At 46.3% G+C, this 27,454-nt stretch overlaps 2 protein-coding genes across 8 annotated transcripts in view; one reads left to right on the top strand and one right to left on the bottom strand.

Moving 5' to 3' along the window:
- Polh (DNA polymerase eta) overlaps positions 1-11,052 on the top strand; it is a 36,419-nt gene extending 25,367 nt beyond the window's left edge. For 3 of the 4 annotated variants that reach the window (XM_059281516.1, XM_059281515.1, XM_059281518.1), the window contains 4 exons: positions 598-721; positions 1,756-1,821; positions 6,090-6,259; positions 9,261-11,052. In XM_059281516.1, the coding sequence (XP_059137499.1) occupies positions 598-721; positions 1,756-1,821; positions 6,090-6,259; positions 9,261-10,107 (1,207 nt within the window). In that variant the 3' untranslated portion in view covers positions 10,108-11,052. Of the gene's footprint in view, positions 1-597; positions 722-1,755; positions 1,822-6,089; positions 6,260-8,117; positions 8,877-9,260 lie in introns of those variants that run through there. The other variant, XM_059281517.1, reaches the window with a different exon arrangement.
- A 2,463-nt stretch (positions 11,053-13,515) lies between these two features.
- Gtpbp2 (GTP binding protein 2) lies at positions 13,516-23,258 on the bottom strand. 4 transcript variants are annotated; one of them, XM_059281488.1, is made up of 13 exons: positions 23,177-23,258; positions 22,622-22,739; positions 19,107-19,133; positions 18,418-18,602; positions 17,973-18,081; positions 17,608-17,805; positions 17,170-17,344; positions 16,807-17,026; positions 16,369-16,504; positions 16,176-16,234; positions 15,443-15,614; positions 14,967-15,131; positions 13,516-14,764 (listed from the first exon to the last, which is right to left on the bottom strand). In XM_059281488.1, the coding sequence occupies exons 2-13, from the start codon at positions 22,721-22,723 to the stop codon at positions 14,588-14,590; spliced, it is 1,725 nt and encodes a 574-aa protein (XP_059137471.1). In that variant the 5' UTR covers positions 22,724-22,739; positions 23,177-23,258; the 3' UTR covers positions 13,516-14,587. The 4 variants fall into 4 exon arrangements, with proteins under 4 accessions (XP_059137471.1, XP_059137470.1, XP_059137473.1 ...); XM_059281487.1 differs by lacking the exons at positions 22,622-22,739; positions 23,177-23,258 and adding an exon at positions 21,181-21,408; XM_059281490.1 differs by lacking the exons at positions 22,622-22,739; positions 23,177-23,258 and adding an exon at positions 21,216-21,407.
- Between the last annotated feature and the right edge of the window lie 4,196 nt (positions 23,259-27,454).

The following is a 27,454-nucleotide window of genomic DNA, read 5'->3' as shown; positions in this document are numbered from 1 at the left end:
AAGATCTACACAACCAGGCTAGTCCTATTATATCATTTATGTTTGGTCTTTTGCTGGTGTTACATGCAAATCCTTGTGTGTCAGCCCTAGTAAGCTCAAAAAGATGAATTGGTGGCTTACTTGTTGGTACTTTGCAAAAATACAAACAGTGACTTGCTTTAGAAAGTAGGATTAGTTCTCCTTTACCAGTGTCTCAAGTGGCACGGGCCTTGAAGTCCTTGATCCTTTTACCTCCACCTCACTAGTGCTGGGGATTGAACATAGGGCCTTGTACATGCTAGATAGGTGGTCTACCATTGAGCTATGTGCCCCAGCCTCAGCCATTTCCATGAAGAGAATGAAAGGCTAACGTAGGTATTTTATTTACCAAGGAGGCCGGGGCAGGAGGTTCATGAGCTGGAGGCCAGCCTGGGTTGCATAGTTAAATGCTGTTTATAAACAGGAAAGAAAGCAGGCATGGTGGCTCTGACCTATAACCCAGCAGGATCCCAGTTCGAGGCCAGTTGACCAAACAGTGAGATCCTCTCTAGGAAGCACACAAAAACTACAAGGAGAATAACCATGCTTTCATCTTTGTGTCTTTTGCTGGTTTTATAGATCTTGGCTATATGCCATGTGCCGAGGGATTGAACATGATCCAGTTAAACCCAGGCAGTTACCTAAAACTATTGGCTGTAGCAAGAACTTCCCAGGGAAAACAGCTCTGGCTACTCGGGAGCAGGTAAGCAGGCCTTCTCAACAGAACATTGCCTCTCTTAAAGGAGATAGTGGGTCTTGATAGCTGTGCAAAGTTTACTGGGTTAGATGACTGCCTTTATTTTATGATATCAAAAAGAACAGGAACTGCTTTTTTATGTTGAAATAACTAGTTTAGTTTGTCGTTTATTGCCCCCCCCCCTTTCAATCTAAAAAGGTATAAAATAGAACTGGCTGAAATGGACAATAGAGTTTCTTGTCTTTTTTGTAGGTAGGAACTTAAAACCTAAAATATTGTGCCTCACTCAGTTTGAGTTCTTCCTTTGAATTGGACCATGGTAGAATTTACCCCATGGCACCAGCAGGAGAAGTGAGGTGAAAGGCTTGGAGCCTGAGCATAGTAGAGCACACCTGTAATACCAGCACACAGGAAGCTGAATCAGCTACACTGAGACTGGAGGCCAACCTGGGTTGTAATATCCCGACTAAACAAATTATGTGTTACACATGTGTGTGGGTGTATGTGCCTTTACATGCATATGTAGACACCAGAGGAAGTTATCAGATGTCCTGCTCTATCACCCTGCCTTATTCTCTTGTTGAACCTGAAACTATGCTGGCAGCCAGCCAATCCTAGTGACCTTCTTGTGTCTGTCCCACTAGACCTGGGTTATTAGGTCCATATGCAGCTATCCCCAACTTTGTACTGTGGGTGCTGGGAATTCATGTTTTTATCTTATTCTTGCATACCAAGTACTCTTACCTACTGAGTCATTTCCCTTTCCCAATAACTTAAAAACATTTCTATTCTTGGTGTTTAGATGGGTTTTTGCTATATAGCCCAGCCTTGAACTCATGATCCTTCTGCCTCAGCCTCTAGAGTCTGAGAGTACGCTGTGCCTGACTGAAAATCTACAAATAGAGGGAGACAGAGTTCTGAGATCTTCATGATCTAGTTATAGAGCTCCAACAGTGGACAAACTGCTCTCTGGTTCTATATGTCTACTTAAATGGAAGATGAATTTCAGTTGTTTGTTTGTTTGTTTGTTTGTTTTTTAGGTACAATGGTGGCTGTTACAGTTAGCCCTGGAACTTGAGGAGAGACTGACCAAAGACCGAAATGATGTAAGATTTTCTTTTTCTATTAGTCTTTGGGGTTTAAATGCCACATGCTCCTACCCTGTGGAGAAGGAACACAGAGAAAATAGCATCAGCCTAGGGAAGTTTAAGGAAGTTTATTTGGCCATACATGGTAGTGCATGCTTTTAATCCCAGCTCTAGGGAGGCAGAGGCAGATGGACTCTATGTTGGAGGACAGCCTGATGTACAAAATGAGTTCCAGGAATCCAAAGCTATGTAGAGAGACCATTTCTAAGAAAAAAAGTTTGTTAAAATAGTAGTCCAGGTAGGGAAACAGAGGCAGATGGATCTCTGTGAGTTCAAGGCCAGTCTGGTCTACAGAATGAGTTCCAGGACAGCCAGGGCTGCACAGAGAAACCCTGTCCCAGGGGAAAAAATAGTAGTACAGGCTTAGTCTTAAACTTGCCAGTCCTCCTAGCTTCAGGCTCCCAATTTATAGGATTACAGGCATGAGTCCCCAAACTTGGCTAAGAATTCTTTTTATCCTCTTTTAATACAGGCCCATAAAACAGAACATCCTGGGGCTGAGGATGCAACTTAGTTGGTAGAGTGCTTGCTTAGCATGCTTAAATTTCTGAGTTTGACCCTGGGCACCCCACAAATACCAGGGGTTAAGGTCATCCCTGACAAAAAAGACAGGGTATTAATCAAACATTAGACATCTGACAGTTTCTTCTCTAAGTATCTTTGTTTTGTTTTGAGACGGAGTTTCACTATGTAGCCTTGACTGGGTGGAACTCAGAGTGATCCTTCTGTCTCTACCTCCCAAGTGCTAGGATGGGTGTGGTCTGCTCCCTGCCCCGACTATGTGTACTTTATCTACATAAAGTACATCCATCTAAAGTATACACTTCAGTGGGTTTAGCATCCTCCAGTATGGTGATATTTTATTTGTACTGAAATGTGATTTTATTTGTATGTTAATAAATAAAGTTGCCTGGGGGTCAGAGCTAATAGCAAGCCATAGCAGAGCTGGGCGGTCGTGGTGCACGCCTTTTAATCCCAGCACTTGGTAGGCAGAGCTAGGTAGATCTCTGTGTGGTTGAGGATACAGCCAGCATTGGAGACACATGCCTTTAATCTCAATACCAACCATAGAAGATCTGGAGGTCTGTACAAACAGGCAGTGACGAGGCTGTCATGTGGTTGGGTTTACAACCAATGAGAAGGCAGAACAGAAAGTCTATATAAAGACAAACACTCAGGAAGTAGGTCTCTCTTGGCTGAAGACGCTAGCTGCAGCAGACGGGTAAGGCTCTTAGCTCTGATCTCTTGGCTTTCTTCTTTGCATTGGTTCTGTGTTTCTTATTTAATAAGATGGTTGGTTACATCTACACTCCAGAGTTGTATAACTGTGATCAGTTCTTTTTTTTTAAAGATTTATTTATTTATTATGTATACAGAAGAGGGTGCCAGATCTCATTACAGATGGTTGTGAGCCACCATGTGGTTGCTGGGAATTGAACTCGTGACCTCTGGAAGAGCAGTCAGTGCTCTTAACCTCTGAGCCATCTCTCCAGCCTGATCAGTTTTATTTACATATATAAATTTTTATTTACATATATTAAATTTTTTTGAGACAGGTTCTCCCTGTGTATACCTGGTTGGCCCAAATGTAACATTACATAGACTAGGCTGTCCTTGAACTGACAGAGAGATCTGTCTGCCTCTGCCTCCTGAGTGCTGGGACTAAAGGCGTGCACCACCACTGCCCAGCTATTTTCATGTGGTGTATTGGCCATTTGTACATCTTCCTTAAAGAAATGTTAGTTTTTGCCCTTATAACCCTAGTACTGTGAGTGGTGGAGACAGAAAGATCACTGAAGCTTGGAGGCTGCCAGATTAGAAAGAAAAATGGTGAGCTGCAGTTCAGTGAGAGACCCTGCCATAGGGTGCAAGGCTGAGAGCATGGGGGAAGACACTTCATGTCCTCCTCTGGCAGCCATGTGCGTCCATGCCTGTGCATAGACACTCCTACACAACACACACACACCTTTTAAAAAAAAAAGACCATGAGGTTCTGAACTTCAGTTTTCTCTTGTATCTCTAGGTATATGTATATTACATCCAGTTGTAATTACAGAACTTTTCTCAACCAAAATTCTTTTGTAATTTATATTCTTTCAAGATGCGAACTTCTATAAATGTGTTTTATAAACCACCTCTCAAATTGTGCTCTTGACTCATGGAGTCTTTGGATATTCTCACTAGCATCTTTTAACTTTGAAAAGGAGCCTTACATAGACTTTTCATTACGTACTCTGCATAGTGATCTTTATTTCGGGTTGCTGACTGTAGCATTCAGATGCTCACACTTGACTGAAGAGGCAATGCTTGCTGTCTCTAGAGGTATTCTACGTTGTTTTCTACAGATGGCCGTGAGAAGGAAGTGCTAGGACAAGTCTGCTGTTTAAGAACATCCAGGCAGAAGAGTAAGCGTGTGTCTCCGCCTGGCCTGAGCTCACTTATCTATAGCTGATGACTTTGAACTTCAGCTTCTTCCCCTTATGCACCACCATGCCTGGCTTGTACCTTCTAACTCTACAAACTAAGCTATAGCCCCAGTCCCTATCCTGTGTTTCCATATTCTGTAATAATTTATCACCCAAATTCTATTCTTTTTTTTTTTCTTTTTTCAGTGCTGGAGATTGAATCCAAGATCTTATATGCTTTTCTATAGTTTATTTCTTTTATGTACATTGGTGTGAGGGTTTCAGATCCCCTGGAACTGGAGTTAGTTATTAACAAAGACTATTGGGGTCCAGCCCCTCTATAGTATTCTCCCAGAGTTCCAGAAGAGACACTACCAGTGGTGTGTCTTAATTAACTGGAGGGATTCTCCAATAAATCTATATACACGGAACTCTTTAGTCCATTCACTTTATTCTTCTGAGTCAGTTCTCTCTATATACAGCTTCAATTCTGTTCTCATACTTAGCTTCTCTCTGTCCCGTCTTCTACTGTTCTCTCATTGTTCTACGTTCCTTCCATCTTCATTCCCTCCTCTCTCCCCAGTCCAGTTTAAATCCACATACAAACTGCAAATCTCTGGCTCCCCCACTTTCTGCTCAGGCAGGGCAAGTCTGCTGGGTAGCTAGGAAGCCTGCATCATAGCTTGATGCACCTGGTATGTGAAAGCCCTTTTGTTCTGAGTTAATTGTTAAAGGCGGAGGTCTGGAGATACCAATAAGGCTATGAGAGAAAGGGTTAAGCTTAATTTGCACAAGAAACAAAACCTTGTACCTAACATCCTCCTGGCATATGGATAGTTGCCTTATTTCAGGAGACTATTGGGTGGTCTGAAATGTTTATCTGTCTGCAGTCTGTCCTTGAAATTGAGAAATATCTCAGATAAAATGCTTTTGTCCAGAGATGACCCTAGCTGGGCATTGCTAATGACAAATTATTACAGAAAGGCCTGAAATTAAGGGTCTGACTATGTGACTGCTTTTAGCACAGTTGGGAGATGTATATCCAAATACTTCAATTGTATAGGGGAAATTGTGTCCAATGAATGATCAAACACACTGTTCTAGGAATGGAAAAGCTACAATAGCACACGAGAAATTCATAGGAAATGGCTAATATTCAAAAGCCAGTACCACCAAGACTACTTAAGCCTCGGCTTTATCCTCTGGAAATGCCCTTGGCTTCTTCTAGCCAAAGCTTTGTCATAGTCAGCTGAATTCCTACTTCATGTTTCTGCAGCCAAGTTGTGAACTGCCATATAGGTGCTGGGAATTGAACTCAGGTCCTCTGGAAGAGCAGCCAGTGCTCTCAACCACTGAGCATCTCTCCAGCCCCCCATATATGCTTCTTATGTCTAAAATAGCACAGAATTTTTTTGTGAAATCCTGTAGTCAGATTTTTATTCAGAAATGTTACTATAGTCTAATACTGGACGTATATTCTTAGTAGGTGTTTGGTATGAATTTATATTTTATATAAATAGGTGCTAGAATAGCCTCTCTTTTGGCTTATTATTATTATTTTTATTTATTTATTTATTTATTTTAAGAAAAGGTCTTACTATGCAGTGAGTATTGGCTTACCTGGAACTTGCTATGTAGACCAGGATGACTTGGAATTCACAGAGATCCGTCTGCCTCTGCCTCCCCAATTTTGGGATTAAAGGAGTATACCACCATGCTCAACCCTATTCTTGACTTTAAAAATTGAATTTCCAAGTCTTTCTGTTACCCTACAGATGCTCTCAGTAACTGTTTCTGGTCTCAATCCTTTCCCATCCACAGAATGACAGGGTGGCCACTCAGTTGGTTGTCAGTATTCGTGTACAAGGAGACAGACGTCTCAGCAGTCTGCGCCGCTGCTGTGCCCTCACTCGATACGATGCTCATAAGATGAGCCAGGATGCTTTTGCTGCCATCAGAAACTGTAATACTTCTGGAGTCCAAACTGAGTGGTGAGTCTCCTTTTCTCAGTTTATCTTCTTAAAAGAAAGAAAAGAAAAAAACCATTTTGTGGCATAGCTATAAAATCAGTGAGCCTCTGAACTTTCATGTGGGGTAGTTCCTTTGTGACTCAGACTAACAACACCTCTTAGAGGGGTGATGAAGGTCTAAGGAAGGTGATAAAAATGAGCAAGTTCAGTTGTAGGGTTTTGTTTGTTTGTTTTTTCTACATTTGGTCCATCCTGGTACCCAGGGGTATATTGGTAGCTAGAAGACAACGTGAACCAGTACCATTCCTGCCTGTACCAGCATGCCATCTTCAGGGAAATGACTGCCTGCACCTGGGGACTAAGCTGTTAATACACTTGGGAACTTGTTGCTCAACTACTTGACTGTATCTTTAAAACATCTTTCATGATTTCTCCCTCCCCTCCTGATGGAACCCAGGGTCTCTTGTGCATAGGCAAGCAGTCTACCACTGAGCTCCAGCTCTTCAAAAGTGACCTGCTATATAAGTTTTACTGGTGTTATATGTCATGTTCATTAGTAAATTTCACCTCTATTGTGCATAAACGTAGCAAAGACAAAACCACTGTTTGAACCATGTTTACTTTTTCTCCTGAGATTGCTTATCAGGAATTTTAAGATAGGGACTCCTGCATTCCAGGCAATGTAGCCAGAGATGACTTAAGATGACTTTGTGCCGGGCGGTGGTGGCGCACGCCTTTAATCCCAGCACTCGGGAGGCAGAGCCAGGCGGATCTCTGTGAGTTCGAGGCCAGCCTGGGCTACCAAGTGAGTCCCAGGAAAGGCGCAAAGCTACACGGAGAAACCCTGTCTCGAAAAACCAAAAAAAAAAAAAAAAAAAAGATGACTTTGTACTTCTTTGTTTGTTTGTTTTGTTTTAGAGATAGGGTTTCCCTGTGTAGCCCTGGCTTTACTAGAACTCACTCTAGACCATGCTGGCCTCGAACTCAGAGAGAACCACCTGCCTCTGTCCCCTCCCCAAGTTCTGGGATTAAAGAAGTGTGCCAACACTCCCGACTGGACTTTGTACTTCTGATCTTGCCTCCATCTCCCAAGAGCTGAGATGACAGGCTGGACTATCACAGGCCTGGCTGGTGAGGTGCTTGGGAGGGAACCCAAGGCTTTAGCATAGGGGCAAAGCACTCCACCTCAACTGAGGTACAGCCTCAGCCCTGAGTCAAGGTCCTGAGTTCTATCCCTAGTTCCTCACCCTCATCTTCCAGCCTCTGTCCCTAAGAAAAACAAGGCATTTTCTAGCCAGTCTTAATGGCACATGCTTATAATCTCAGTACTCAGGGGTCATCCTTGGCTACGTAAAACAAACAAACAAACAAAAGGATATTCCAAATTCATTATGGCAGAAATATAAATTCATCATTGAAGATTATAAAATATAAAAGTTCAGTTCACCTAAGGTACTGCTTATCTAAATATGTTGACATTATGTGCACAAAACTGTAACTTTTACTTTCTGGTATAATTGCTTATCCACAAATATTAAAGTTACACAGAACCAAATGATAACTGTGGAAGCCTTATTAGGAAACCATTACAGAACCATTTCCTGATTATAATGTGGTCCCAAAGTATAAAACCTGAGAATAGTGTTACATTCCTTTTGCTCTTTGAGACAGTGTCTTGCTGTGGAGTTTAGGCTGGCCTTGAACTCATCATCTTTCTCTTCCTTGGCTTTAGTACTGGATTTCAGGCATGTGTCACCATATTCAAGTCACAGTAACTTAAAAACAGCATTTGCTCTTTAGCTGATTGAACTGCTAACCTGTATGTAAAGTAAAAGCATGTTTTATATTCTGAAACTCAGTCATATGAAAATATATTTAGGGGCTGGAGAGATGGCTCAGAGTTTAAAAGCACTGACTGCTCTTCCAGAAGTCTGGAGTTCAAGTCCCAGCAACCACATGGTGGCTCACAACCATCTGTAATGAGATCTGATGCCCTCTTCTGGCCTGCAGGCTGAACACTCACTGTATACATAATAAATAAATAAAATTTTTAAAAAAAGAAAGAAAAAGAAAATATATTTGGGCAACAAGACATAATAAAGAACTTTTTTTTTTGTTTTTCAAAACAAGGTTTCTCTATGTAGCCCTAACTGTCATGAAACTTGCCAGCATTTGCCTCCCAAGTACTAGAATTAAAAGCGTGGGCCACCCTGCCTGGCAATAGTTTGGTTACTGAAGATTAACCTAGGTCCTTGAACATGCTAGTGCTCTGGTACTGAGCTTCACCCTCAGATTTTTCATAATGAAGAGCTTTATGAGAATATAATAAGAATATAATTACAGCAAATTTCTTGAAATGTTCGCCTTTTTTTGCAGGGTCGGGGGTTGGCTTTATTTTTCAAGATAGTGTTTCTGTGTAACTGGTCTGGCTGTCCTGGAACTTGCTTTGTAGAGTAGGCTGAGACTGAGATCGGAAACCAAAAGCTTGATAGAGAATTTCATCTTGAAAAATTCTAGAGTTATGGATTAGAATTGGAATTTGTTCCCTACTTATTTTGTGTGCACGTGTGGCATAATTCATGGTACTATCTGTGAAATCTCTGAGTTGGTTCTACAAACCAAACTCAGGCCATCCAGCTTGGTGGCAAGTGCCCTTACCTGCTGAGCCAGCCGGCTGTTGAGCCCGTTTTGGAGTTGGGGATGACCCTGAGCTCTGGTTTGCTTACTTCTCATGTTGTTGCCTTGAATAAAATTTGTGTAGCCCCAAGCTGCCTGTGGTGGTGCACACCAGCACCCAGGAGGCAGAGGCAGGCTGATGTCTGAGTTCAAGACCAGCCTGGTCTACAGATAGAGTTTCAGGACAGACAGAGTGGTTACACAGAGAAACCCTGTCTCAAAAGAAAAAAAAAAAAAAAAAAAGATTTCCTTTTGTGGTAGAACCAGAACTAGTCATTTATTAGTTGAATCTGGGCTCTTAAAACAGTGACTTGCTAACTTCTTGGTTCCATTACTTTGTACACAGGTCCCCTCCCCTCACGATGCTCTTCCTCTGTGCTACCAAATTCTCCGCCTCTGCCCCTTCAGCTTGCACAGACATCACCACCTTCTTGAGCAGTGACTCGAGTTGTCAGCCAAAGTTGTCAGCTGCCGGCTCTGGAGCTAAGAGCCAGGGGACTGGTCCAGCTCTGCCCACCTCTACAAAGGCAGCTACATCTCTGGAGTCTTTTTTTCAAAAGGCTGCCGAAAAGCAGAAAATGAAAGAGCCTTCCCTTGTACCTCTGAACACGTCCACAGACAAGTCACCAGCCAAGTCCTCGCTACCATTCCAGACCAGCCAGACTGCAGGAATTGAGCCCTTCTTTAAGCGGAAGAGGCTGCTGTCACAGCAGCCACAGCTGAAGAATTCTTCAGCTCCTTACCTTCCACACAAGGACTCTGAAGGGGCATCAAGCTGTTTTCCAACAGAGTATGCAGATGGTGGTCCTCTTTGTGAAAGAGTGTTGAAGCCAGTATCCTCTAAAGCAATTTCTACAGAAGTGGATGTGGCTGGGAACAGTCCAAACATGCTTGATTCTTCAGTTTACAACTCTGAGGAGGTGGCCCAAAGGGCAACTGAGGACCAAGTGATCTGTGAGAAGTGTGACTCCCTGGTTCCAGTGTGGGACATGCCGGAACACATTGACTACCATTTTGCATTGGAGCTACAGAAGTCTTTTTTACAGCCTTGTACTTCAAAACCCCAGGCTGTTCCTGCCATGTCTCCTCAAGGCAAAAGAAATCCCAAGAGTCCTTTGGCTTCCAGTAATAAACGCCTTAGGCCCCATGGCATGCAGACACTGGAATCATTTTTTAAGCCATTAACACATTAATACTGCCTCAGGCTTGCAGGAGAGCTTTACTATCTTATTTGTAACTTGAGATGGAATCATGTTGATTTCTCAAGGGAATCTATGAATTTTTTTAATAGAAAATTAGGCTAAGTTTTTCTCTCTTCCAATGGGATTCTGATCCTGTTGCTGATCAAAATGTTTTTAAGCTTTAGGGAGACACTGTCATAAAAGGTGTAAGAGCCTTGGCAAACTCCTTCAGTTTTGAGCTATCTCACTTGGTTATCTATAAAATTGAAGACTATTTTTTATATGTATATTTTGATATATTTAGAGGTGTAACTAAAGAGATACAGCCCCTCAAAAAAGAAAAAACAAGTCCTAACTTTAAATTGGAACAGAAAAGGGGGGGAAAATGGGGTTGGGAATATATCTCAGTGGTGGAACACTAGCCTAGGATAGCATTTAATTCCCAGTACTGGAGGGAAACAAAAACAAAACAAAACAGTACTATAAACATGGGCAGATCCAAAAGGCTAAAGTAAGGATTTAATAAGTAATTTTCTTAATGAAATGTGTAGTTTTCTTCAGCCACCTAAGTGTTGGGATTAAATCTTTTAGGCTTTTCTGATATGACCTTGAATTATATATGAAACCGGTAGTAGGTTCAATGAGTAGGAAGATAAGCATACACATCTCTCTTCCCATACATAAATACAACTTCATTTTACTTGTTTATAAATTGGGCCTTTGTATTTTACTTCTCGGGGAAAGTTTGAAATTTACTGTGTTTAGCAGGACATGACCCCTTCCTTTGAATTTACTGTGGCTTTTCCCCAGCTCAATTAGTAGCTTCTTAAAGGAAGGCAAGAATTCTTGCAGTGCCTTGCACATAGCGTGTTATGTTCTTCATATTGTGAATGTATGTAGTGAAAAATTATACATCTGATTGCCCAACTAGAACAATAAAAATGTACTCTCTGAGGACCTGCTTGGCATGCCTCTATTCCTCTAAATGTTCTGTTACTGTAACAATGTGGCCTGCTGGTGATTTTGACATTGGGAGGGTAGGCGAGGTTAGACTGTCCTCACAACTGTGATTCTACTTCCGTTTTCTGTGGCTGGGGTCACAGGTGTATACCAGCATGCCTATGCAACTGTCACCTCTTTTTGGTTGTTCTGAAAGTTGGGGTGACTGGGAAGGAGCTGTAGAGAAAAGTAATGTGTGGCCAAGTGTTTTGTACATGCTTATAATCCCAACACTTTATAGAGGGCAAAGGAAGGAGAATCAATCTGGAGTTAAAATCATCCCTGGCCAGATAACAAGTCTGAGGCAACCTGGGCTACATGAAAAGGGTAGGGGATTGGGGGCTGGAGAGATGGCTCAGCAGCTAAGAGCATTGGCTGCTCTTCCAGAGGTCCTGAGTCCAATTCCCAGCAACCACATGGTGGCCCACAGCCATCTATAATGGGATCTGATGCCCTCTTCTGGTCTGCAGGTGTACATGCAGATAGAACACCATATATATAAAATAAATCTTAAATGTTTATTTTTAAAGAGGGGGGTAAAAAAGGGGGATTGGGATGTAACCTAGTGGTAGAGTACTTGCCTAGTATGACTTTTTTTTTTTTTTTTCCAAGACAGGGTTTCTCTGTAGTTTTGCGCCTTTCCTGGAACTCACTTTGTAGACCAGGCTGCCCTCGAACTCACAGAGATCCACCTGCCTCTGCCTCCCAAGTGCTGGGATTAAAGGCGTGCGCCACCACCGCCTGGCTAGCATGACTTTTTAAAAGAGAAGTAACAAGCTAGATGTGACAATGTGGTAATCCTAGAATTCTGGAGGTGGAGGCAGGAGGACCTGGAGTTAAGTTCCAGGCCAGCTTGGGTAATTCAATGAGACCTTGTCTCAGAAGAGACACCTAGAAGAAACTTAGGTGTCACTTGAATTTCTAGAGATAAACTGGTGCCGAGTGGACCAGTGGCAGGCAAAGCCAGCAGTGTATCTTGTTTTCTTGGGCAGCCCTGCCCTACTGTACGTACGTACATAGTCTATAGGAGAGCAGATAGGCATGCCTTTGTCAGTGTTGGGGAAGTACCACTGTGCTGCAAGATGACCTTGCCTTCCTTGCTGCTCACAGCTTCTAATACAGGGGGACGTTTACCACAGGTTTCTTAGTAGTATGTTAAGCCAATGGTATTTTTTGGTTTTTGTTTTTCCAGATAGGGTTTCTCTATGTAGCCCAGGCTGTCCTGCAACTTTGTAGACCAGGCTTTCCTCCGAGATCTGCCTGTCTCTGCCTCCCGAGTGGTATTTTTTTAAAAACCCTGTCAGATATGGTGGCACATAATCCTAGTTGAGGGAGAAGGCTGAGGTAGGAGAACTACTGTGCGTTAAGGCCACATAACCAAGAGCCTGTCTAAAAGTACTAGAAGTAGATCTAGCTCAGCCGGTACCTACAATTCGGAAGACCTAGATTTGAACCTTCGCATGGGATAAAAGCAGGCATGGGCCGTGCCTGCAACCCAGCAGTTGAGAGGTAGAGATCAAAAGATCACCCTCAGTTACATAGTTCAAGGCCAGCCTGGGCTACCAGCAGTTGAGAGGTAGAGATCAAAAGATCACCCTCAGTTACATAGTTCAAGGCCAGCCTGGGCTACCAGCAGTTGAGAGGTAGAGATCAAAAGATCACCCTCAGTTACATAGTTCAAGGCCAGCCTGGGCTACCAGCAGTTGAGAGGTAGAGGATCAAAAGATCACCCTCAGTTACATAGTTCAAGGCCAGCCTGGGCTAGAGACTTACCTCAAAAAACAAAAAAACAAACCTCTAGAGGCAGAATGCTGCACAAGGCTTTGGACCACATGTATCATTTGCTTTGCCAGGGTTAGTATTCAAGAGTTCCTACTTTTGCCTTAGACCCTACCTGATATGGGGGGGGGGGGGGGGGTCAGAAAGGCTGGGAACAGAGCTCAATGGTAGTATCTAGTTAGCATGAATTCCAAAACCCATGCCAGTCTGAACACAGACATAGGAAGGACTGAGGTTTAGCTTACGGGCCCTGATGTTGCAAGAATCTAGTCTCTGAAAGTGAAGTGTGAGGACTGCATTACCATTCATCTCTGCGTCTTCATCCTGAAGGGCTGGTACTCTAGGGAGAGGACTCCTCCCTTTGCTACCACTGACAGGTACACAACTTAAGTACAGTGGAGCTAGCTATTGGAGCTGGAAAGGCCTTTCCACTTTATACTCTGCTCACTTGAAGAATGAAGCAAAACAAGTCAGAACACACAATGCTGATCTGTGGGGGAGATGGAAAGAATGGCCACTGAGATAAGAATTTCTTTCCCAATTCAGAGTTCAATCATGGCAGGGTGTCATGTCTCTAATCTTGGAGATGAATCTAGCTTTGGAGGCTGCACCTGGGTCTTAATTAAGCAGAAGCACAGAGTGTCCAATAAAACATTTTTTATTCTGTACAATATATATGTGTATTTAAATATATATACATATATATATACACACATGTGCAGAGAGAATCTTCAACCAACAAATCCCTGAGTTCGTGGGAACCCAGGATACTAGCAAAGGGAAAGGAGGTTGTCCATGCCTAGAATGATATCTTTCCCTTTCCTCCTGGTTCCCGGCCACAGAAGGAAGGGGGTAGTCACTACAAATTACTAAAACCAGAGAAAATTTATGTGGGAGCAGGAATGGGGATGAGGATGCCAGGATGCACAACTGTGGGTCAGGTTCTGCAGCTACCAGGTTGGGAAAGGAAAACATACTATTTGATCTAGCATGAAAACCAACAGATGACCTGCAGAGAAAAAGAAACTGATTGACATGCAGCTGGCCTTTGGTGTGCCAAGCCTTAGCTTGGCAGCCCCACGCCTGGGCCAGCACCACAAATAGCACCAAGTAGGGCCTCTAACAGGAGGATCTGGGGAAATGGCCCTTAAGTGAAGGACAAGAAAATAAAGCCAGGAATATGCATCAGGACTCAACACAGGGTAGGAACACAGTCTTTCACGGTCTCTGTGCCATTTCTTCAGTCCCTGGGTCCCCTAGATGGCCAGGAGCACTGTCTTTTATCCACAGTCAGGTAGAGATGGGCAACTTACATGGCCTTGAGAGGAGGTATAAAAAAGAAGTGCTTTCAAGGGCCACCCCAGTTATGACAATTCTTGAAGTGCAGAGGTCACACTGGTGAGTCATGCCCAGTCCTGATAGTGGCCCCAAGATGGCTATGCATCGCTCCCTCCGGTAGACAAGACCGTGCAGCTGCCAGGGTTAATGAGCCAACCAGGGGGCACACAGCTGAGAACTGCCCTGAATTGTCTTCTCCCTCAGAACTGCCTCTCCCTGGCCACACCACGCTTGACACCTCTCCAGAAAGGCGGCACGAAGCAAGTGGCAGCCGACACTGTCTAGCCTATTAACACACAGAGCCGCCGACGGTGGGCAGCATGGCTGGAAGTCACCTTATGTATTGTAGGGACAGCAGCAGAGCTGTTTTGAGGACTCAGAAGCCCATGCTGGCCTGGGCTTCTCCTGCTGTGATGGCTTGCACATCCGTGACATGACCGATGCCCTTGGTAACACCCTCCCGGAACAGCAGTTTGGCGCCCACCTTCAGGTATTCTGGGTGTTTCAGGAAACGGAAACGTACCACTGCCTTCTCCCCTGTCCGCAGCTTGTCCTTTGGGAGAAAAGTGGTCACAGCCCTGGCCAGTGCCTCCCATCCCCCGTTCTCTGTCAGCCTCGGCTCCACCCCAGGGCCCCCAGGTGGATGGGCTCAGGTAACTCTGAGCAGGCAAGTGTGATGGCAGGGCTCCCTCCTGTATGGAGGCAGAACACGGACGTTCCCTGCAGAAGTGGAGACATGGCTGGCTCCTTCTCACCTTTGCATGGATCTTTTCCACCACTGCTGTCTGCCGTACATTGCCCACATGTACCGTCACCTGGAACCCCCGCCGGAAGGTGGTGGCATGGAACAGTAGGACTATCTCTGCTTCAAACACTGAGCAGATGGTGGGATTCATCTCGGGGCTCACCATCACCATGCCCTGGGGAGGCATAGCCGTAGACCCAAGAAGGGCAGATCTGGCATCAGACTATTTCCAGCCACTCTACACCCTTTAGAACTCCTGAATCCCCCTTTCTTCTATCTACCTCCAAAGCAAGGCCTCAGAAGACATGGTACCCAAATTTAGGGACCTGTGTTTTGAGTATCCCAACCCTTTCCACAGTCTATATAACCAGGCCTACACTCCCGAGTTAGAGGCCCTGTTTCCTTGGGTTTCTCCACATGCTTCTCATTCAGCATCCAGTCTTCCAGACACTTGCATTCCCTCTCCAACCCACCTGTCCACCTCACCTTGCGAAGCAATGCGCGGTCAAAGTCTCCGAGGGCTAGTGTAGCGGCCTGACCAGCTCGCAGCACACGGCAGGCAGAGCGGTTGCGCTGGATGCTACATACTCTCAGCTCCAGGAAGCGGCCGTCATCTGTCGGGCCCACCACCAGCTGGTCTCCCTCACGGCAGATCCCACTGCAGGCCAGACAGCAGGTAGTACAGTATCAGCATAGGTCCCTCTGACTCTTCCGCTAGGGTCACTCAGAATACCCTTGCCCTTGAATTGGGGCAAAAGAACCCTAAATTCCAGCCTGGAAGTAGAGAGATGGCTGCCTTGGCCAGCCTAGCATTCAGATTCTGAAGGCCAGCAGTAATGGCGGGCAGAGGCACACCTGTGGCTTGGCTGGCACCAGCTCACAAAAGAACAAGTTACACCCTTAGGTTTCATGCTGTGCTTCATTAAGAGTCTCTTCCTCATTTCCCTGCTTTGAGATGTTAGGTGAATGCAGCATTTCTCCCTAGAGCCCATGACCATGCTCTAGGGGCCTGGAGAGTTCCCTAAAGTAGCAATGCCATTTCTCTCTCATAAGCCAAGAGTTCTAAGCTTCCTCTAAGTCTGTGAGTGAAAGCTAGTCTGCAAACAATCACGCCCTGCACATGAGCTCAGCTCAACCCAGGGCCTCCTTCAGGCCAGAGGTCAAGTACAGGGGTGCACCGGTGAGGGCCGAGCAGGCTGAGTAGCAACAAGACAGTCACCTGGAAAGTGTTCCTCCAACCACAGTCCCCACCTCTGGGACTGTGTAGATTTCATCCACCTAGAGTCAAAGAAAACTCAGTCAGTGTCCTGCCACCTTCGTAAACTTGCTCAGGCTCTGTCAGAACTGGGCCTGCCCTGCACCCCCTCCCTCCGCCCCGCCCCGCCCCCCCTTCTGTTGGATAGGCCGACCACCTGGAACTCTGTCAGCTGCTGCATGAGCTCTTCCTGTTCTTTGCTGTTGGTGAGTGGGGGCAGGATGTTCAGGAAGACTTTGAGAAGGTCCAGACTCTCTCCAGACACACTGGACAGTGTGAATATAGGGGTGACACTGTGGAGACAAATGCCTGAGTGACAACTGTCCTAGTGGGAGCAGTGGCCAGAGGCCCCCCGTTAAAAGGTGAGCAGACAGCCCCTATCTGACTGAGCAAGCCAGGGAATATGGACAGTTAATGTCGCCAAGGTCCCAGGCATCAGCAAAGCTCCGGGTTAACTCCCTCCCACAATCCCAAACTGAAAAAGCTGAAGAACTGAACTAGAATGGATCTGGCCCTAGAGGTGGGACACCATACTCCTGGACCCTGTGGCAGCCTTCCCTGTCCATCAAGGCTTTAGGGTGAGAGGCAGGCTCACTTGGGTGACTGGGCAAACTGCTGGGCAGCAGTGACAGCATCATCCTCAGAGGTGACCAGCATGGGGACCTTGTGGCAGCCAGGCTGCTTGAGGACCCGCTCCAGCTGGCGTACTGTCCTCTCCACTGTGGTCTTAGCACACAGGTCCACTTTACTGACCACGATGAAGAAGGGTACTTTCAGGGCCAAGGCCAGCCCCAGATGTTCCCGTGTGGTGCCGGCTACCTCACAGAGAGGAGGCAGGTGGCAGGAGAGAGAATTTGGGAGGAAGGAAAAGAAGAGTTGGTGTTGCTCCCAGCTCTGGGGGGCTCAGGGCAGAAGAGAGTCAGCTCCTCCCTTTGCCCCTCTGCTCAGCGTCTCGTACCGATTCCAGTGTTGGCACTGACGAGGAGCAGGGCACAGTCGGGGCAGTAGGACGTGAGGCCGAAGATGGTGGTGTGCAGGTATTTATGGTGGCCCGCCAGGTCAATGAAGGTGATCATCTTGGAGCTGCTTTCGCAGATCTCTTCTGCGGTCCGTGAGTCACTGTAATTCACCACCTAGCCCAGGGCCAGGGCTCTCAGTGTCCCTGTGCGCCTCCCCAACCCTTCAGCAGTCCCTAGGTAGCCCTGTCTCATAACCTTGAGCCCATTTGCTATTTCATTCCGTGGATTCTCACTTGGTTTTTAAGAGGGAGAGAGCTGTCCACAGTGCCCTCAGACTTCTCCAAAGGTCTCCGTACCCTGCCCCCAGCCTCTGTCCTTCACCTCTACCAGCCCATCCTCAGAGTCTGGCCCCACTGGGTCCCGCTGATCCCATGCACCTCTCCCTTGCTGTTAAAGCCCAGGATCTCAAAGCTGATGCTGGAGGTTCGGCCAGACTGAATCTCATGCAGGTGGCGGAAAAGGTTGAGCCGGGCCCGGCCCCGCCCGTTGTCCAGCTCTCCTTGGGTCAGGACTCCAAGCAAGGTTGACTTCCCTGAGTCCACGTTCCCTAGGACTGCCACACGGAGATCTAGGAACTGTGAAGACATTGGCAGAGGTGAATTCTCCAATCCTTCACCTCACACTGAAGGTTAAAGGTGCCGATGCTCTCTGGAGCGCACCCTCAGGATCCTAAGCCAGTGAAAAGCCTAACACCACGGAGCCTTCACTGGGAGGGAGAACATGGGACTTTGCATGTGCTCACCTGTTGGTTGTCAGGAACCTTCCGTACTAGCACCTCTGTGATCTTCCGGGGCATGTCACTATCATAATCCACTTCTCGCTCCCGAAGAACAGTGATGTCTGCCCCAACCCTGTCACAGAAAAGCCACAGCTGCCATATTTCACATGTATTCCCCCTAGTCCAGCCTGGCTCTGGACCACAGAGCTCCTGACACCACCTCACTGTACTTCCTACCACCGTACAATCCATCCCCGGACACCTCTTTTGAAACCAACATTTTAAATGGGAAGGAATGGGGAGGCGGGGCACAGTGCGGAAGTGAGAGCACCACCTTGACTTACTCTGACCTTCTGTCAGAGACTGTTCTAGGAGGGGCCCAGCCCGACCCCAGTCCCTCTGGACCTGGCTGGCTGGGTACGCATGGGTCCTCCCGAAAGTTGGGGGAGAGAGGGGGGAGGAAGCATACTTCTCTGCCATCCGGTGCAGGGTCTTGAGGGAGGCCCGCATCTCCTCCTCAGCCAGCCCCACCAGCAGCCCATTGTCCTCTACCCCAATCTGGTAGACAGCCTCACCGCGTCCCTCCTGGAGCCGCCACTTCATCTGTGTTACCAGGTGCTCAAAGCGGTACTGGGATGGGTTCACCAGCTTCAGCTGGGGACAGATGTGGAGGCATGAGAAGAAGAAAGCAGGGCTCTTCCTCCCAAACTCCAAAGGTAGTCCCTTCTTGTCCTGCTACAATAACCAGCACCTTTCTTTCCCACTTAAAACCCTTGCCCCCGGGGGTGGAGAGATGGTTCAGTGGTTCAGAATACTCAGGTCAGGTGGCTGACAAATGCCTGAAATGACACCTTATTCTGGCCTCTGAGATGCTGGTACTCAGAAGCATGTACATTGAGCACACACGCACACGTGCACACACACACACACACACACACACACACACACACACACACACGTTAAGAATCTTAAAAAAAAACAACAAAACCCTTACCCCTGACCACACTAGCAGTGAGCGTGTCTCTCCCTGACACAGTGGGGTTCAGAGAGCTCAGCATGATACCATACAGCATGAAGTTGGAGGGATATCAAAGAAATCACCTCACACTGACAAGGGTAACTACGGCATTCCCTTCTCCTCCCCAACCTAAGACTCACTTTATATTCGATGTTTCCATCTTCAGCCTGAAAAGAAACAGGAAGCAGTTAGTGTGCCCTGTTCAGACCCAATCCCTACTTCCTCAATTCCCAGTGACCTCGGGCATCTAAGGCAGGAAACAAGTTCAGTGGCACCTGCCCGTGCTCGAATCTGCCAAGCTCTAATGTGGCCTCGAAAGACACTGCAAAGCACCCATTTATGCAAGGACAGGATCCTAGATCCGGCATGTTCGTTCTAGATGCAAGATCACCTCTCCCTCCCGCCACCCCCTCTATAGTCTAACACTGCTGTTCAGTCTGGCTGTTTTGGTTTTGGTTTTGTTTTCTTTCTGTGTTCAGGTTGTTGACTGACACAGATCTGGTAGACACCACTTCCTTCTTGCCCATCCCTCTCAGCTGATGCCATCAAGTGTAAGAGGTTACAAGTGACTGGACCAGAGCCAAACTGTGAGCTCAGCACGGGTCACTACAATCCCACTGAGGAGGAGGCCCGAGAGAGGAGCAGAACTCCAAAGCTGGGGCTCACACAGACGAAAGAAACGAGCAATGTATTAAATGGACAGCCCCCGCAAACTGAACTGACTGTGCCTTTTACCCCTGTTCATACCTCAGTTGAGGGGAAACTCTGAACCCATGTCATAAGTTCTTCTCACAGCAGCCACCTTTTGGGCTGTGTGCTCACTCCACCCTCCACCCCCTGTACAAAAGGTTAGGAGATCTGCTCATATTGCCCTTCTGCATTTCTGCATTCCTCCTCTCTGGCCATTTCATTTTCTGTTTCCCCTTCTGTTATCATGCCATCTTTACAGTCCCTAGAGGAATATTTACCCATAATCTAACCCCATAGAGTGTTCGGAAGCTCTTTTCCCAGCAACAAAGAAACCTTTTTACTCTTCTGCTGAAGATGAACAATTAGGATAGTTGACTTTACAGATGAGATAAAGATAATCTACGCCAATAGTTCTCAGAGTGTGGTTCTGGGACCGACAACATTAGCTTGTAAGAAATGCCAAATTCACTGGGCTAGAGAATCAGAAATTCACCTAGAGGATCAGAAATTCTATGACCAGAACTGCAATCTGGTTAACTCTGGTATATACTTAAAAGTCTGATAACCCGGGGCTGGAGAGATGGCTCAGAGGTTAAGAGCACTGGCTGCTCTTCCAGAGGTCCTGAGTTCAATTCCCAGCAACCACATGGTGGTTCACAGCCATCTACAATGAGATCTCGTGCCCTCTTCTGGCCTGCAGGTATACATGCAGGCAGAATACTGTATACATAATAAATAAATAAATAAATTTAAAAAAAAAAAAAAAAAAAGTCTGATAACCCTTCCCACTTTGGGTTCTCCTATCTTTTGTTTTCGAAACAAGGTTTCTCTGTGTAGACCAGGCTGGCATGGAATTCAGAGAGATCCTCCTGCCTCTGCCTCCTGAGTGCTGGGATTAAAGGTGTGCACCACCACTGATCAGCTGGGTTCTCCTATCTAAAGAGAAAGGAAAGTAATCTTCTCTGCCTTAAGGACTCATGGAGTGGGTATATGGGGGCTCTTCTCTGTCTCCACCCCGCAACAGGACAAGGGAAAGGCAGAGGGCTACGTCTAACTGTTCTCTGGTTTTGTGTGTGTGAGTACCAAGAGGTAGAGAGGGAACACATTGCTCTTGTCCTGGCTACTCCCCTTCTCCCTGTGGACCAAGTTTAGAACAGCGGTGGTTACTCTGCCTGCCTTCTTATCCCAGTACAGTGTTCCTTCCCCACTCCTGGCGTAGGTAGGGGATCAGACACCCTCTGCTCTTCTTAAGGGGATAGGATTCCCGTCCCCACTTCTCCAAAGGTTACATTAGTGAAGGGGGCAGTCCCTTCCCGAGGTCCTGACACCAAAGAGGATCGTCTAGTCTCGACGCACCTTTTCTAAAGGGTCCTGAGACAGGAGGAGGGGTTCTCTTCCCCAGTCCTTCCTCCCTGGGGTCTTGACACCGGAAAGGGGGATTAATTATCTCTGTCCCGCCTCCCTGGAGTCTTGGGGACCGGAAGGAGTAGTTTCCTACGGCCCCGCCACTTTTCAGGTGCTCACCTCTGGGGGCAGGTACGGAGGGTTGTTGGCTTTACCTCCTCTGTTCCTTCCGTTCTTCTTCTTCCCCTTTGGGCCCCCGCAACTGCTGCTACCGCCGGCCCCCCGAGCTTTGAGGTTTCCGCCCATGGCCGGGCCTCCTCCGGGCCGGCAGCAGCCGCCGAACAGCTCCGATACCCGCGAGTCCATCCGCCGCTGCCACCAGCCCCCCGCCCGACCCCTCCCCCCCGCCACTGCCGCCGCCCCTACTGCCACCGCCGCGTCGGGCCAGCCGGAGGAGAGCGGGGTGTGGCCCAGCGCAGGCCACGCCCCTGCCTCCCGGGCCTCCTGGTCGCGTCAGAAAAAGCCGCAGAGCATCAAGGGATACCGAGTCCACGGGCCTGAGATTTCGTACTAAAGACTGTGAGCCCGAACTACAATTCCCAGGAAGCATCACTACACGAGGGCCGCAGGTGGTTTCGGGGGCGTGGGTAGCAGGCGCGCCTTGCGCGCAAAAGCCTAGGGGAGTTGTAGTCCGCATTCCATTCCCTGGTCTGCTAGCGGCTCCTTTTCTAGAGGCAATAGCAAAGTCCTGCGGCCTGATATTGAAGACAGCCACCGGAGTCAAAGGGCTCATATCAGAATCGAACTGGGTTTGACTGCTCAGCGCGGGTCCCAGACGACAGGTTAAAATTCAGGACAGTTGGACCTGACAGCCTGCTGGCTCCACTTCTGCCTCAGTTTCTTCCCCGACAGCTGGCACGCTGTGGAGTGAGTCAGGGCAAAAGCCAGGGCGGAGGCAGATGGTAGTTATAGCATAATTAGAGCTGTTATTGTGACGATGATTATGCCACCCTTGCACCGTAGTCACTGCTTTATTACTTGGCTGGCACAGTTCGGGGGCTGGTTTTAACAGCCCCAGGCAGCGCGGTGGCCAGACACGTGTCCAGAACCCATAAACTTAGGGGTTTGAGGATGCCTACAGCAAGTATCTCTCCTCCCCTTTGTTTTGATGTTGAACCAATCCGGGAAGAACGAGTTTAGTTTAAAACTGACCGGGAGGAGGGGCCTGGCCCCTACTTGAAGGGCGGAGCTAGGGTTCCAGACACGTCAACCACAAGGGGGCGGGGGAAGTGGCCAAGAATAGAAACTTGTCCCAGGGCCCCAGGGAATTGTTGACTTGCCTTTCTAGCCAAGTCTCTCCTGTCCTTTAGAACTCTGAAAGCGACATAAACCAGTGTACAAAAGGCACCAAAGGGGCAGAGTGGAGAAACAGAATTGCATGGCCAAGAGTCAGGACGCCAGGGTTCAAATCCTAGTCCGTAGTTATCTCATGACTCACAGTGTGCCCACTCACCTCTGCACAAACAACCAGGTGTTCATACATAGCCAAGAAATTAAACAGCTTTTGCCTCCAGAATTCTAAAGTTTCCTCGGTAAACTAGGAACAGCAACAGTGCCTTACCTCTGGTACTCTCTGCAGGAGTTCAGACCCGGTTGAGTGTGTGTCTTCATAGGTCCACATGGAAGAAGATGGGTCTATTGAGCATGTAGTTGCTGTCCACATTAGATAACTTCCACACCTGCTAGATCAGAAGAACCAAAATCTGAAAAAAGGCCTCGAAGATCTAGCCAATTGCGTGGGTCTTCAAGGAGGAAAGCAGGTGTCTTTTCTGTATGTCCTGTATGGTTGAGGACAGCCTTAGCTGGGAGCCCAGGAAGATCAGGAAAACTGTTTTTATAGACTGAGACTAAAGAACCCAAGAGATCCCAAAGGATGGGAATTGAAACGTAGAGATATACCCCACCCACACCCACACCTTATCACTACTCGCAGCCCTGGGCCAGAACAGCTGCACTGAATGGATAAGGTTGTTTTTTTTAAATATACATGGATCTTCCAGCAGTCCACTTTTAACACACAATTTCATTCCACCCATTCCACTCCCCATATCCCCTTAGTGGAGACCTTCTTTTAAGAGGTGATAGGGGATAACCCATTCTTGAACCACTGACCTACCCACAGACAGAAGTGAAGGCTGACAGAGGAGCAGGCCAACAGGATGTCTTCCAGGAGGAGACCGGGGTCCTGGGGAATGGAGGGAATATAAGAGATCAGTTTCCTGCATGGGTTGCTTATGAGGTGCTTATGAGGTGGTTGGCTATACGATGTGTATTTATATATATATACATACTGTGGTTATATACACATCACATGCAAATATTTTTCCTGGGTGGTAATGAGTCATTTGCTTTTATATGTAGTACCTTTGCATGCATATGCATTTTGTGAATGGCACCTTTGTATGTTCTGACTTACAGCAACCCTTTACCTCTGCTTTTGTGGTTTCCAGTCATCCTTAAGTCAACCTCTTACGTTATAAATTATTACCCAATATATCTTTGAGGAGATTTAAAAATTTTTTACACTTGGGGCTAGAGAGATGGCTCAGTGGTTAAGAGCTCTTGTTGCTCTTCCAGAGGTCAGTTCCCAGCACCGATATTAGGTGACTTAGCACTGCCTTGAACTCCAGCTCCAGTGGACCTGGCACCCTCTTCTGACCTCCAAGAATGCCACACTTACAATCCCAATTACAGACATACACATAGTTAAAAATTAAATGTATTAAATTCTACTTAGTCCATGTGCATGCGTGTACACTATGATGTGTACACTATGTACACACAGTGTGTACACTATGTGCATGTGGAGATCAGAGGACAACTCACAGGAATCTTCTGCTCTATCCAATGGGTCTGGGACTTGAATTCAGACTTGGCAGCAAGTGGCTTTACCCACTTTACCCATCTTGCTGGCCCTGCTTGTTTTTTATTTATACTAACAATTGAACCCAGAGCCTCAGTGCTTGATAGGCACAGACTCTTCCACTGTGCTAATCTGCTAGCTTCCTGCAGTGATTTTCGGGTATTTTTTTGGTTTTGGTGTGTATGTGTGCGTGTTCTGGGACAAGAGTTTCTCTGTGTAGCCCTGGCTGTCCTAGAACTCATTCTGTAGACCAGGTTGGCCTCCAACTCACAGAAATCCACCTGCCTCTGCCTCTCTAGGATTAAAGGCATGCACCACCACTGCCTGGCCTAATTTTATTTTTTAATGGATCTCCCCCATTCCTGTTTCTCAAGCATTCTACTGTACACCTATATCCCCAACCCTATTTTTTACTTTTTATTTTGAGAAAGAGTCTTGCTAGGTTATCCAGGCTAGCCTTGAACTTGTGATCCACTTGCCTCATTAGCTGGGATTACAGGCCCTCAGCACCAGACCTGGCTTTGTCTTGTGTTCTTTACTTGAAAAAGTTGCCACCATCGTATACTAAGATCTACATATACACCTATCTGATTTGGGTTCCTAACTTTTAATTTCTTTTATTATCAATTTCCCACACAGTGCCTGCACCAAGAGTCTCGTGTGTGCTACGCAACCATTCTACCACCAAGCTACACCCCCAGCTCAACACCACACTATTGTTTTTCCTTTTTTAAGAGATTGGGGGCTGGAGAGATGGCTCAGCGGTTAAGAGCACTAGCTGTTCTTCCAGAGGTCCTGAGTTCAATTCCCAGCAACCACATGGTGGCTCACAACCATCTGTAATGAGATCTGGTGCCCTCTTCTGGCCTGCAAGCATGCATTTAGGCAGAACTCTGTATACATAATAAATAAATCTTTAAAGAGAGAGAGAGAGAGAGAGAGAGAGAGAGAGAGAGAGAGAGAGAGAGAGATTGGGTTTCTCTGTGTAGTTCTGGTTGTCCTGGAATTCACTCTGTAGAACAAGCTTGCCTTAAACTCAGCAGTCCAGTTGCCTCTGCCTCCCAAGTGCTAGAATTAATGATGCACACCACTATGCCCAACTTCACAGTATCTTTTGTTGTTGTGTAAGTGTGTGAGTTGATTAGTTCAGATGAGTGAGATGCCCTTAGAAGCTAGCAGAGGGTGTTCAATCCCCTGAGGCTGACTGTGATCCACTTTGAGTGGTTGATGGGAACTGAACCTGAGACCTTTGCAAGAGCAGTATGTACTCTTAACCACTGAACCGTCTTTCCAGCCCCCACCACAATATATTAATCATCGTGCTATTAGAGTATATTTTGACCTCTGGTTCCTACTGCCTGAAACAAACTCTAGTTTTGATCTCTGTGACCTGGCACTTGTCTCTTTCTTCATATTTTCTCAGCATTCCTCGGGGGCTTCCACTGCTTCTTTTCTCTCCCATGATCCTATAAACACTAATGTCTCAGGAGCCAGCTCACTCTGTTTTGTATATCTTTTCTGGGTCCTAAAATCTGACTTCATATCGAGGACTCCCTCATACCTGCCAATATTCTAAATAGAGTATATTCTAAATATACTCCTACTGTATCCAAGAGAGATTAAACTCTCCCTATGAAAAGCTGAGCTTATCTTTTCTCCTTCTTTTCTAATATACCTACATCTCATATTTTGCCATTCATTATACAGCTGGTCCTATGGATGCTAAAGTCAGAATCCTGCTTGTCTTTTTCTTTTTCATTTTTTTTTTTCTTGAAGAAAGGGTCTTGAGGGGCATTGAGAAGATTCAGTGGGTAAAGCACTTTCTGTTCAAGTCTGGTGACCGGAATTCCATTCCTGGAACCCACATAAGACAGGGTCTATGTATTCCAGGCTTGCCTCAAAGTCTCCACCCTACTGTTTCTGCCTCGTAAGTGCTGAGATCTCAAGCCATTACGAGGCTGTGCTTGTCTTCCTGAGGGTGACTTTCTAGTTCTTCTCCTCTTCAAACCTAACATTACATTAAATTATATTCATGAGACACTGTTGTTGGATTTTTTTTTACTCTTACTCTTTCTGCTCTTTACTTTTTTTTAGGGGGCCTGCCACCCAGCTCCCAAATAAATCACATGGAGTCTTATTGTTTCTTATAAATGCCTGGCCTTAGCTTGGCTTGTTTCTTGCCAGCTTTTCTTAAATTATCCCACCTACCTTTTGCCTCTGGGCTTTTACCTTTCTCTATTTCTGTATCTCTTTCTTTACTTCTTACTCTGTGGCTTGCTGTGTAGCTGGGTGGCTGGTCCCTGGAGCCGCCCTCCTCCTCCTCCTCCTCCTCCTCCTCCTCCTCCTCCTCTCACTCTTTCCTCCTCCTTCTATTCATTCTCTCTGCCTGGCAGCCCCGCCTATCCTTTCTCCTGCCTCACTATTGGCCATTCAGCTCTTTATTAGACCATCAGGTGTTGGTCTAGACAGGCAAAGTAACACAGCTTCACAGAGTTAAACAAATGCAACATAAAAGAATGCAACACATCTTTGCATCATTAAACAAATGTTCCACAGCATAAACAAATGTAACACATCTTACAATAATATTCCACAACAAGACACCTTTTGTCCCCTCTAGATAAAAACAGATTTTTTCTGTGTCACCCTGGCTGTCCTGGAACTAGTTCTATAGACCAGGCTGGCCTCAACCAAGTAATGAGCCATGGGACAGAACATAGACTAAAATAAATGGGTTAATTTAAGTTATAAGAGCTAGTGGGGGCCTGGAGAGATGGCTCAGGGTTAAGAGCACTGGCTGCTCTTCCAGAGGTCCTGAGTTCAATTCCCAGCAACCACATGGTGGCTCACAACCATCTGTAATGAGATCTGGCGCCCTCTTCTGGCCTGCAGGGGTACATGCAGGCAGAACACTGTATACATAATAAATAAATAAAAAAAATATATATATATTTTTTTTAAAAAGAGCTAGTGGGACAAGCATAAGCTAAGGTCAAGATTTCATAATTAATAATAAGTCTTTGTGTCATTATTTGTGAGCTGGCAATCCAAAGAGAACTCGGACTTCCTCAGCATACCTTTGTGTTAGAGGAACAAGCATGTCCGTTTCATTAGCATGCAAATTTTCTTTTCTCTCTAATAAATGGTAAAATTATATGTATACCAAAGAACTGTTCTAGGAATCTATTTACATGTTTCTTAGCCACTTAGGTTGGGATGGATGGCATCTTTTGTAGTTCTGGGAATCAAACCCAGGGTTCATGCATTCTACAAGCTGAACCGTATTCCCAGCCAAGTTTAAAACAAACTTCTTTGATTTATTATCATCAAATGTTTGATTTGTATGCCCATTTTTTTTGTTGGGTTTCTTGTTTTGTTTTTTTCAAGACAGGATTTCTCTGTATAGTCCTGGCTGTCCTGGAACTCACTCTGTAGACCAGGCCAGGCTGGCCTTGAACTCAGAGATCTGCCTGCTGGGATTAAAGGTGTGTGCCACCACTTCCCAGCTGTATGCTCATTTTTTTTTATAGC

This window comes from Peromyscus eremicus, chromosome 16_21 (genome assembly GCF_949786415.1).
Source record: "Peromyscus eremicus chromosome 16_21, PerEre_H2_v1, whole genome shotgun sequence".
NCBI lineage: Eukaryota > Metazoa > Chordata > Mammalia > Rodentia > Cricetidae > Peromyscus > Peromyscus eremicus.
Note: the sequence above shows the minus strand (reverse complement) of the source record. Positions and strands in the feature narration are given on the sequence as shown.

Bases quoted from the DNA above. Each gene is read 5' to 3' on its own strand.
- Gtpbp2 (XM_059281487.1), bottom strand. From the start codon at position 21,366: ATGGACTCGCGGGTATCGGAGCTGTTCGGCGGCTGCTGCCGGCCCGGA. The intron at 18,603-19,106 runs GTGAGTCTTAGG...ATCTGTCCCCAG, and splicing joins ATGGAAACATCGAATATAAA to CTGAAGCTGGTGAACCCATC. The intron at 17,806-17,972 runs GTGAGCACATGC...ATGTCTTCACAG, and splicing joins AGGTTCCTGACAACCAACAG to TTCCTAGATCTCCGTGTGGC.